The sequence below is a fragment of the Ursus arctos genome, unplaced genomic scaffold (assembly GCF_023065955.2).
Source record: "Ursus arctos isolate Adak ecotype North America unplaced genomic scaffold, UrsArc2.0 scaffold_18, whole genome shotgun sequence".
Taxonomy (NCBI): domain Eukaryota; kingdom Metazoa; phylum Chordata; class Mammalia; order Carnivora; family Ursidae; genus Ursus; species Ursus arctos.
The window spans coordinates 53,938,070-53,949,739 of NW_026622852.1; the positions used below are offsets into that span (position 1 = coordinate 53,938,070).

General features: G+C 59.0%; 2 protein-coding genes across 4 annotated transcripts; one reads left to right on the forward strand and one right to left on the reverse strand.

Moving 5' to 3' along the window:
• Positions 1 to 931: 931 nt before the first annotated feature.
• On the forward strand, positions 932 to 4,302 carry ENDOG (endonuclease G). The gene is made up of 3 exons (XM_026514124.4): positions 932 to 1,707; positions 2,783 to 2,892; positions 4,020 to 4,302. Exons 1-3 carry the CDS (start codon positions 1,198 to 1,200, stop codon positions 4,300 to 4,302), a joined length of 903 nt encoding a protein of 300 aa, XP_026369909.3. The 5' UTR covers positions 932 to 1,197.
• On the reverse strand, positions 3,767 to 11,394 carry SPOUT1 (SPOUT domain containing methyltransferase 1). Of its 3 annotated transcripts, none has more exons than XM_044389655.3 (12): positions 11,308 to 11,394; positions 10,658 to 10,703; positions 10,248 to 10,373; positions 8,683 to 8,842; positions 8,355 to 8,444; positions 8,169 to 8,218; positions 7,830 to 7,960; positions 6,530 to 6,602; positions 6,326 to 6,424; positions 5,707 to 5,809; positions 5,377 to 5,524; positions 3,767 to 4,486 (listed from the first exon to the last, which is right to left on the reverse strand). In XM_044389655.3, the coding sequence occupies exons 1-12, from the start codon at positions 11,341 to 11,343 to the stop codon at positions 4,451 to 4,453; spliced, it is 1,098 nt and encodes a 365-aa protein (XP_044245590.1). In that variant the 5' UTR covers positions 11,344 to 11,394; the 3' UTR covers positions 3,767 to 4,450. The 3 variants fall into 3 exon arrangements, with proteins under 3 accessions (XP_044245590.1, XP_026369908.1, XP_057169782.1); XM_026514123.4 differs by having other exon boundaries at positions 3,767 to 4,519; XM_057313799.1 differs by having other exon boundaries at positions 3,767 to 5,524.
• Between the last annotated feature and the right edge of the window lie 276 nt (positions 11,395 to 11,670).

Consider the following 11,670-nt stretch of genomic DNA (forward strand, 5'->3'; position numbering starts at 1 on the left):
TGGGAAATTCTTGTTGGACGAGCCCATTCAAGTCTTCTCATTCGACCACTGCGATTTGCAGCTGGAGGCAAAAGGCCAGTGGGCTAGGGAAGGAGGCACTACACACTTGATTACAAGTAAGTTATTTTTGAGGTTGATAAAGCTTTGAGAATTCAAGTAAATAAAATCCGTACTACCCACAATCTAGAGAAAATCACCGAGAACGTGTTAGTCTTTGCTACATCGTTGTCATTTTCTTGATACAGTTTTGTATACTGTCTCCCCCCTCAGGTTAGGTGGTAAGCAAGTTGCTGTATGATGTTAAAATATATTTACGGGCTACATAGCATTCTCATATGCTGAAAATGTCTGAATCCAGCCCCTATCTTGGGATATTTTGCTTATTTCTGCCTCCGTTGTGGGGAAGCTTTCCTGTTTAAAATCCTTGCGTTCCCGGTTCATTTCCCCAGCTCAGTCCTCTAACTAGGTTGAAAGGTATGAAACTTTTTAAGGTTGTTACACATACTGCCAAACTGCCTTCTAGAATCGTGCCCGTTTCTGTTCCAATCAGCTGCCTGCATCCCTGTCCTCTTGTCCGGTGTTAAAATATTTACCGATGTCCTAGAACTTTTGACTTACGGTGTAGTGGTTAGGGGAGTAAATTTTGGTGTCAGGCAGACCAGGGGTCTTGTTCTTGTTTTCTTGTTCTGCCAACTAGGAACGTCCTCTCGGAGCTCTTTTGAAGGTTAAGGCAGGTAGTACTGGAAGCGCTTGAGGTCAGTGCCTGACACGTCCTCGCCTCATTAGTCGAGCTCCTACAGCCCGCGCGGAAGGTCCCCGTCAGTCCACTGAGGGGGCGGGGCGGGGCGGAGCCGGGCGGTGGCAGCCAGTCACGAACCAGGAGGGAGTGACCCGGTGCCCCCCGCCCCCCCCCCCCGCGCCTCGTGCGCGTCTTAAAAGTGCAAAGAAAGGGCGCCGGGACGTCTGCTCCGCGCCAGTCCCGACCCGCTCTGTTGGGGTCCCTTGTTCGAAGCGCCCGTGAGTGGAAACGACGAGCGTCTCACCCTCTCGCGCCCCTCCCCGGCCCCCTCCCCCGCGGTGGGCCCCGCAGGCCGGTGCGGCCCCTTTAAGAGCCTCGCGGGTCGGACGCCGGAGGTCGCGGCGTTCCCCGCGCGTAGAGGGCCGCACTCCAGCTGCGCTCGGGCCGCGCTCCCCGCCATGCAGGCGCTGCGGGCCGGCCTGACCCTGGCGCTGGGCGCGGGGCTGGGCGCGGCGGCCGAGGGCTGGCGGCGGCGGCGGGTGGACGCGCGGGCGCCTCCGGGGCTGCTGGGCCGACTGCCCGTGCTGCCCGTGGCCGCGGCGGCCGAGCTGCCCCCCGTGCCCGCGAAGCCCGGGGCCCCGGCGGGCGCCGGCGAGCTGGCCAAGTACGGGCTGCCGGGGCTGGCGCAGCTCAAGAGCCGCGAGTCGTACGTGCTGTGCTACGACCCGCGCACCCGCGGCGCGCTCTGGGTGGTGGAGCAGCTGCGGCCCGAGCGCCTCCGTGGCGACGGCGACCGCCGCTCGTGCGACTTCCGCGAGGACGACTCGGTGCACGCGTACCACCGCGCCACCAACGCCGACTACCGCGGCAGCGGCTTCGACCGCGGCCACCTCGCCGCCGCCGCCAACCACCGCTGGAGCCAGAAGGCCATGGAGGACACCTTCTACCTGAGCAACGTCGCGCCCCAGGTAGCGCCCGCGCCCCGGCCCCCCGGAGCCTCTCGGAGCCTCGGCTTGCGCTCTGCGGAGCAGAGAAGCTGTCAAGTGCGCGCTCCGGGTCAGGCGCCTGGCTGCTCACCCCGCGCGTCCCAGGCGGGAGGCACCGAGCACGGGGCCACCCAGCACCCGCTCTGCGGTCCGACTTTAACTGTGGGCCTCTGGGCACCTCCCTGAGCTTCAGTTTCCTCGCAGCGCCGCGCCGAGGAACCGAAAACAATGCATCCCAAAGTACTGAGCACTCCTCCTGGGCCAGGCATGCATTCAGCACCTACTATTTGCGATGAGGGAACTGAGGCACAGAGAGGCAAAGTGACTGGCCCATTGTCACACAGCAGGAGACCCAGGCAGTCTGTCTAGAGGACCCTGAGCTTTCAGCCAGTTGGCCTTCCCTGCCTGCCTCCCAGGAATCAAAGGAAAGTAATTTGCAAAGTCAGCAGTTAGCAGTCACTGTGTGCCCTATTTCAAGCCCAGTTCAAGCAGGGCCTGGAGACTTGACCTGGGGCTCTGGGTGAAGCCCAGGGGGTCTGAGCCTCCCATCTGACTTTTGCTCTCCCAGCATCACAGTTCCCTGCCCATTTGACTAGACACTGGAGAACTCAAGAGTGGGGAGTCAAGAGCAGACCCATGACTTCCAGCTGCTGGGCTCTGCCTGCAGTTCAGAAAGGAGAGAGGGTAGGCCTGGGGAGTTGGCCTTCCCATGAGCCCCTGGGGTTGGGGGGGTCAGGGGAGGCTTGTTTTTCTCTCCAAAGAGGGAGAAATGCCCCTTTCTTTAGTGTGGCTCTTTGGAGCTGAGGAACGGTTTTGAGACCTGGGATGTTAGTCCTCCCATTCTGGATGGGGGCGGGCTAGCACCCCCTGAGCTCTGTCTGGCTGCACCCTCATGGCCAGGTGGCCTGAAGGCGTCTCTCCTTCCTTGGACCCATTACCTCAGCATGCTTGCCCACTCCACTCCCCATCGGACTATCCCGGCTTGGTGCCAATTCTTGACCAACTGACAATGGGGGAAGGGCCCCAGCCATAGTCTGAGCCCCACCTCTCCAACCAGGTGCCCCATCTCAACCAGAATGCCTGGAACAACCTGGAAAAGTACAGCCGCAGCTTGACCCGCACCTACCAAAATGTCTATGTATGCACGGGGCCACTCTTCCTGCCCAGGTAAGGCTAGAACTGGGGGTGGGGTGGGGGATGCTGGGGATGCCAGGGCCTCCCATTCACTAGAGGCCCCCTCCTGTCACTCACCATCCAGGCCTGCCTCAGCCTCCGGGTCCACACGCAGTGCCAAGTCACGTCATCTGGTTTCTTGACAAGACTGTCTCTTCCCTGCTTCAGGCCCCCTAATTGCATTTCTATAGCTGGAGACCTGTGGGGTACCCACCAAGACTGTCTCTTCTGCTCCTGGCACCAGGCCCCAAACCTGCCTCTCTCTTCCTCTCTTTCCTCCCCTCTTGCCACATGCACCTGACTCCCTTTGTCCAGATAGCCTTGCACCAGGCTCTTGCTTTGTCTCCTTTGCTTGGAGCACCCTTCCTCACCCATCTCCTGGAGCCAGGGGTTTGATGTCCATCTCCCTGACCCTGAGCCTTCACTCTTGTCCCTCTGCAGCCCTGTCTCCCAGGTAGAAGGGACTGAGCTCCTCTGGGCATGCTGAGTTTTCCAGCCCACTGAAGACTGAGATCGGGGAGGCAAAGGGTTGTGGCAAAGCTGCTGGCTCTGGAATCCACAGGCCTGAGATGGAACCCAGGCCCTGTCACCTGGTCTCTGGGTGCCATGAGCAAATGGCCTCAATATCCTCTCCTCTACAGTGGGGCTAATAGCCATTCCCTACCTCATGGTTGCTTAGGGGTGAAAGGGGGGTGGTGGAGGTCACTGGAGGAAGCGGTCAGCATGGGCTGGCCAAGGCACTGGTAATTAGCAGGTGCCTGCTGAATGGGGTCGCCCCGCCAAGGGGAAGACTGGAAGTCACCCATCCCGTGTCCTGGGCCCCATGCCCTGTGCTGCACGAGTGCAGGTGAACGCCCACGAGGCCTGATTCTCTCAGCAGAGTTTATTGCCACCACCCACCCTGCCTGACCCAGTGCTGGGCCCGAGGAGAACAGGGTAGGGGAGTGTCTACCCTGCAGGGAGCGCCGAGGAGGGCACAGAAGCCTCCCGCTGAGGGCGCAGTGCTACAGGCTGATGCAAGGTGGAAGTCAGGTCGGGGAAGGCTTCTTGGAGGTATAGCCTCAGGTCCGACCAGACCCCTCGAGAGCTCTGAAAGCCGCGTGTGCCCGGTCTGCCTGCAGGACGGAGGCTGACGGCAAGTCCTACGTGAAGTACCAGGTCATCGGCAAGAACCACGTGGCGGTGCCCACCCACTTCTTCAAGGTGCTGATCCTGGAGGCAGCAGGCGGGCAGATCGAACTCCGCTCCTACGTGATGCCCAATGCTCCTGTGGATGAGGCGGTCCCGCTGGAGCGCTTCCTGGTGCCCATCGAGAGCATTGAGCGGGCCTCGGGGCTGCTCTTTGTGCCAAATATTCTGGCACGGGCAGGCAGCCTCAAGTCCATCACTGCAGGCTGCAAGTGAAGGCCGTACCCTGCCAGACTGGGGACTGGGTCGCATTAAAGGTGGTGATTTTTGGAGACGAAAGTCTTGGCCGTGTCTGTCCCAGGGGCCGCTCAGGAGCCTCAGGCTTTCCTGCTGCTTCTTCGCTGTCTTCGGCCTGACAGGACCTTCAGCTGGGCCGGGCACCCGCCTGGGTGAGGCCAGGCTGCAGGGCGGCCAGGGAGATGAGGATGGCCTCCTGGAGGGGAGTGCGGCCGTGGGCTGGGGCCTTGCCAGGCTCAGCCACCCGGGACCAACCCCCAGGGGCTTGCTGCCCTCCACAGAGCCCCAAGGACATTCAGGACAGGCTCGGCCACACCCTGCCGATCTGCCACGGGCTGGCTGCGTGCCCTGCTGGGGAAGGGCTCTCCCTCTCTGCTCCTCACTCTCCCCCTCTGTAAAACGTGTTCATGGTAATACCTGCCTCCCAGGGTCAGGGTCAGGATTAGGGGAGTTCTCAGCCCCAGGACAGGGTGGGTGCAGGGGTTCCTGCGGGGAGGGTGTGGCTCCTGTAGGGCCGTCAGGGACAGACTGGAGCTGCCCCCCTGTGTAGTCAACCCTGTTTGAGACTACTGGAAGCCAAGTGTCTCTAGTGTGCGGACCTCAGAAGTGGGTCCACTGGTCCCATGGGTGCCCAGGACTGAGGCTCCAAGAGCTGGCTGCATACTGCCTGCCACAGGACTGAGATGCCAGTGAGGCCCAGCGGGGAGGGTGGCCCTGCCCACCACGGTCACGTGTGAGGAAGTGGAACACTGAGCGTATGGCTGGGGAAACTGAGGCCCAGAGCTGGGATGGCCAGGGTCTCCTGCGTCACCCAGCCTGGGAGCAGCTGGACGGGCACCAGCACCCACCCAGGATTCTTGAGTCCCAGCTCACTCCTACCCCGTCCCTGCTGGAATTCGCGGTGGTGAGAGGCTGAGGCTGTCAGGAAACCAACTCCAGAGGAGGCTGGCTCAAGACAGCCTTGGGACGGCACCCCCGCTCGGACAGACCCCTGGCTGGCGGCAGGACCTTGAGAACAGCCTGGGGCTGGAGGCGGGAGGCAGGAAGGCTCACCTCGGTGCGGATGGTGCGGCTGCCCTGGCTAGGGCAGGTGTTGACGTACAGATCGAAGAGGACACTGGGTTCAGCCACCTCTAGGTTGGGGTCAGCATCCACTCCAGCTTCCAGCCCCTGGAGGCCCCCGAACACCACGAGAGCATGCCTGGCACCCACAGGGGGGATCAGTCACTGCTCACCAAGGCCACACTGGATGCAGCTTCCCAGAGCTCTCAGCCCCCCACTCCCGGGACACAGCAGGGGCCCGGTCTGTACAGCTCTGCCCCTACCAGACAGGTTTCCAGGTCTATTCCCCCTACCCCGGCCCCTGCCCCAGGCCGTACCCACCTGAAGCTGGGAAGCTGGGCGGAGGTCACATCCGAGCCTCTCTCTGATGTCCCAATGGTCAGGTCATACCCGTCCTGGAAGGGCGCTTCAGCAAACACAGCACCTGGGGGAAGAGACTGGTTCACTGGGGGTCCTGGTCCAATGCCAGAGCCATTTGGCTATGTGTGTCTGTATACTGCGGGGAAGGGGTGGAGAAGGGGACTCAGGCGGCCACACCCAGCCACACACATCCACCATTTCTGGAAAGTCCGGGACTCAGCAGGGAGAAACCACACCTGTGCTAGCCTGAGGAAACAAAGCAGAAGGTGGGTAGGAAGGAGCCCTGAGCTCTGAGAACTCATAGTGCACCTTGGACCTATCTGGTCCTCTTGTCCTATTCCCAACCCCACGGCAGACATTACTAACGAATCACGATCCTTTTCCTCAGAAGTCCTTTACGGTGTTCCAAGAAGTGCAGTCAGGAAGACCAAGGCCCAGAGAAGGAAAGGCGTTCACTTAAGGACCGACACACAGTAAGGTGGCAGGAACAGGACCCTGGTCTGCCTTTTGGGTCAAACAAGGCTCTCTGTGGCCTCCCAGAGAGGGGTCAACTCTTCAAAGGAGGAAGCTCTGTCCTTACTGAGGCAGGAGGCCAGCCGGACCGTGTAGCCCCAGTAGAGACCAGCTTTGGTGCGAGGGTCCTGCGATGACACGACTTTTCCCCGGTAGGTCTTGCTTTCTGGAGAGGAAGCAGGGAGATGGTGAAGATGGGGCAAAGGACAAGGAGGTGGCAGGAGGCAGTTCCGAGCCCTGCAGCTGGCCAGGCTGGGAAGTTTCCAGATACCTGGGAGCTGCTTCTGGTTCAGCTGTACCGTCACTCGAAGTCCAGGCTCCAAGTTCTTGTCAATCTTTACCTCCTGGGGAGAAGTCAGGAGAAATGGGTGCTGTTCCCCAGAGGGCCAGCAGGTGTCATCATTCTCCCAGATGCTGGGGAAGGAGGGGGCTCTGGGCAGCTAGCGGGAAAGGTCCCTGAGGGGTCCAGGTCAAAGGGGTCCTTTGTCCCCTTTCTCTGGCACCTGGGCCAGACCTGCTCTCAAGAGACCATTTGTGGGCGCCTGGGTGGTTCAGTCAGTTAAGCAGCCAACTCTGGGTGTTGGTTCAGGGCAAGATCCCAGGGTCCTGGGATCGAGCCCCACGTCGGGCTCCGCACTCAGTGGGGAGTCTGCTTGAGGACTCTCGCCCTCTCCCTCTGCCCCTCCCTGCCCCCTATGCGAGCACATATGCGCTCTCTCTCAAATAAACAAATCTTTAAAAAAAAAGAGACCATTCTTGCAAACATGCACCACAGGACACTGGGCAAAGACGAGCGCCCTGGGCCTGGCACAGAGCAGGAAGTCCTTCGCGAGATGAAATCCCATCTTCTACATTTTGAACAGACATGGCTACACCACTTCCTAGCTACACGGGTTTGGGTAGGCCCCTTAACCTCTGCGAGCCTTGGTGCCCTCCTCTGTCGAAGAGCAAACTCTCCATAAACAACAGCTCCTGTTACGCTGCCCAGGGCCCGGCGTGAGGTCAGTGGGAGCTGTGATGAATGACACCCGATGTCTGTTTTGTGCCAATTCTGAATTCAGGATAGGGCCCTCTCTTTCCTTTCTGAGGCTTCTCCTGTTTTCTCCTTTCGTCTGGGTCATCCTGGTCTGCATTTAGCCCCTCATTTCTGGTCTACTCTTTTTGAGGGGAGGGGACCCTCCACATTGAAATGTTTCTGTCTCTGACTCCGGAAGACTTGAGAGGAAGCAGGTGGCAGACGAATGCGCCAATCCCGGCATGGCTCCGGATCCTGCTGGAGTTGCCCCAGAGGGATTCGGAACTTGTTTTGTAGGGTGTTGGCTGGGGCAGATTGGGTCTGAGCATGAGGACTACCTTCTGTTCAGTGACTTTTTAAGAAACAGTACATTTGCTCCTGGCTTTATCTACTGAGCCCTGTTTGGGGGCACTTCTCTGGCCCAAATCTGCATCAGTGGGGTGACTGTAGGCACAGATGCCTGGGGCCAGGGCTCCCCGCTCACAGGACCCTGCCTGCCCTCTGTGGCCTGGGTACGTCTGGAACGTATGTCCCAACCCACTCTCCCAATCCCTACCTTCTTCATGCCACAGTTGACAAAGGACCCATGGCCTGGCCGGGTGGGCCGGTCCACCACAATGCCTTCTCTGAACTCGGACTCCTCATCCTGACGCATGTGGTGAGGGCTGTCCAAGGGGTTCAGAAGCCCTGTGGGTAGGGAGGCGCAAAGGCACACGGTGGTATGGCAGGAACCTTGGAGGCCTGCTCCGAGTTCCAGGCCTGCTGCAGACCTGCTGCTTGCCGCCAGGCACAGGCCTTGCCCTGCCTGGGCCTGTTTTCTCAACTGCACAGCAATGTCTCAGGGTCTGGGGGATAATCCATGAGAAAGGGAGGTCAGCACCCCCTCCGGCCTTACCTGCAAACTGGAGATCCTGATGCTTGGGGAAGAACGCCTTTCTTAGATACCTAGTAAAGACCGTGGATCTCAGGCAGTTCCCAGGGGAGGCTACCTCCTGGCTGACCTGCACCTCGACCGACCCCTCCTCCTCCCCGTCACCTCCTCCTCCTCATCACGCTCAGGGCCTGCCCTTCACGCCCTTACTGTGGACACTCCAGGTACTGCAGGATCCGGGCCAGCTGTACGCATGCCTGCCCCTTCTTGCCGACTCCCCTGAATTCTCCCTCCACGGTCCTGGAGAGAGAAAGATAGGGCTTCCAGAGCCTACTGTGCTCCCTTCGAGAGCTCCTCCACCCAATCTGACCCCTGTAGTGCCCTGGCTTTGCGACTCTTCCCACCAGACCCCCCGGGGACACTTCAGGCAGCTTTCTCAGCCCAGGTAAGTAGGCAGCAACGAGGATGAAGCCAAGTCAATCCCAGCAGTCCCTCCCTCCTCCCTGAGCCCGGGTGCCCTGTTGGATGGCCCCCTCACTTGGCATCTTGGCCTTCTTCATCGAACACCACAATCTCGTCCACACAGAAGATGGTGCAGGCTCTGGCAATCTGGCCAGCCAGGTAGGTGCGGAGCTCCGGTGACTGGGCATTGTCCAGGATAGAGCCTGGCAGGGCCACGCTTAGGGTGTAGGGCCGACCTGGGCAGGGGAGGGGCGCTCACGGTCAGTCTGAGAGGCTAGGGCCGTGCTTTCCCCTCCCTCCCTCGAATCCCAGGGCCCAGAGTTAGAGAACTTTCCCTCTGGGAGCAATTTTGAGGCCAGCAAAATAGCTCCAACTCCCCTTTCCAGGCCTCAATCTACCCAGGAGGAAAATGGATCTACTGGTCCCCAACGCTCCCAGGAGCAGGGCACACCACAGGGCAAGTCTGGAGAGTGGTTAGAGGCACTGGCCCAAGTTCCTATGCTCGCTCTGCCCCTACTGCCTCAGTTCTCCAGCTGTCCAATGGGGAGACTAAAGACAGCTAATATTATTAGGGCCTTTTCTGTGTGCATATGCCTCATAAGCCCAAGTATTACTATGATCCCCATCGAGAGGTGGGAACCCTGTGACCCAGAGAGATCAAACATGTGGCCCAAAGTCACACAAAAGGCAAGAGAGCTGAGATATGGGTTCAGGCTGTCTAGCTCCGGGGGAACACCATATTCTCTCTCCCAAAGTCACCCAAAGGGAGCCACGTGAAGGGACACCCAGGAAGGACTTCCCTGGTGTCTGAAACAGCTGACATGCTCAGTTTCTGCTCCCACTGTCACCCTCGTCACTGGTAGCCAATGGGCTTAGAGGGCACGTTATGACACCCTAACCCTCCTGAGGTTTGGGTCTAGACAAGAAGAAAAGATACAATTTGTTAGGAGAGATCCAGACGTACGGATGTGGAGGGACACGCAGGGCACAATGTGGAATGAGAAAAACCAGGTCCAGAAGCAAATGGGTAAAGCGATCTCACTTTTGTACAACCGTATCTGTCTACTCTCTACATATGTATGAGTGGATATAACATAACATCTGGAGAAACTCTCACCGCAGTGTTTGCTGGGATTTCTCTTCTTTATAGTTTTCTGTATTTTGGGGGAGGGGTTGTTTTGAACAAGTATTATTTAACGAGGAAAAAAAAGACAAATTCTTATTATAATCAAAATAAGGGGCGCCTGGCTGGCTCAGTCGGTAGGGCACGCAACTCTTGATCTCGGGGTGGTGAGTTCAAGCCCCACGTTGGGTGTAGAGCTTCCTTAAAAATAAAATCAAAATAAATAAACGAAAAACTAGATTAAAGCACACAGAAAGTGCTCAATAAAAAAGTAAAAAAAAAAAAAACAACACCAAAAACTGTCGTGATGATGCTGAGTTCTGGAGGTATGAAGTTATGATATGGGACGCTTATGTCCCAAAAGACTGAAATCTACCTAAGCAGGACGTTAGGACTCGGGTCTTCCCATTCTCTGGGCCTCAGTTTCTCCCTCAGGACAAGATGTTTGGACCCATGGGTCTCTAAGGTCCCTTCCAGACAGGACATTCTCTCCCCTGCCCAGGACCCAGCCTGCTCACCCTGGTCCTCCCTCTGAGCAGCCGCCTCTTCTTGCTGCTGGAGCTTTGCCTGTTCCTCCTGTGCTCGCTGCCGCTCCAGTTTTTTCATCAGCTTGAGATCCTTCCACTTCTTTTTCTCCTCTTTCTCTGGAGAAGAGGACATGTGGGTTGGTGGAGGGGAGAGGGACTTGGAGGGAGAGGGACACGGAGCAATCCAGGAGATGGTGTCCTCCCAGAACCATCAGCCTGGGCTCTCCAGAGCTGCTTAGCGAGCAGCCAGAGGAAACTCCGTGGCCCCTTCTTTCCCATTTTGGGTGCTGGGGGACCCAGAGGGACAAACCTGGAGGCTCTCCCCCAGGTTCAGCAGTGCACTGCTGGAGTGGCTTCGGGCAAGGCTAAATAGATCCACTCCTCCCCACCCCTTTACTTACTCTGCTGCTTCCATTTTCGCCACTCGACCCTTTGGCCATGTTCACCCTAGAGTAGGAATGGGAAGAGGTATAGGAGTGAGGCTTAATGATCACAACTGGAAGGGAGTCCCACTTCCTGCCTATAAATGGGGGTGGTGAGGAAACCACGGATCGGCCCTTCACTGCCGCTGCTGGGAGAGCGTCGGAGGGCAGAGCTCTGCTATACTTTAGTGCCTAGGACCGGGTCTGACACATAGCAAGCACTCAATAAGTTGCTGAATCGAGTCTGACAGGAGAGAAGAGGAAACTGAAGCTCAGGGGGAAAGTCGCCCTGGGAGTCATAAGAGATACGCCTCGAAAGGGCTCGAGAGGGCGGGCAGGGTCTCATCTCCTGAATCCACGCCCGGGTCAGAGTAGCTGCAAGGGGCTCCAGCAACGGGTTACCTGACGCTGTCCCGGCCCTGGCTCGGACCCCGGCACCCACCCCCGGTTCTTATCCAAGCAGGGGCGCACGCGGCCACGAGCATGCGGGACCTCGGGGCTTCCGGCCTCGGATCAGCGACAAGCAGGGAGCGGGAGGCGCGGCCCGGCCCCGCCACGGGCCCCCACGCGGCTCGTTCTCGCGCCCCCATCTCCTGTCCTGTCCCGGGGCCCCACCACCCGCCACTTACCGGGCCGCAGGGCCGCTTCTTCACGCGCTCCGCCATGTTCGCCGCACGCCGTCGTTCACGCCCTGCCAATCAGACTCACCCCTTCCGGCCACACCTCCACCTAGCCGTCCAATCGGAGAGCCAATGGCGCGCGGGGGCGTGGCCTAGGCGACTGGAGGTTTTGCAAGCGCTTGGGCTGGGACGCGCTCGCTGGGTGAGCAGTGTCCGCGTAGGGGGTGGGGTCGAGGTAGGGTGCAGGTCTTGTCACCGGCCTCGGAGGTCCAAAGGGGCACCTTGTGCAGTGCTGTCTTGGATCCTTGGACGACTGGAGAGCCGCCCTCCGTTTCCGCACGAGCGCGACACTTAGAACTCCGCTCGATTTTA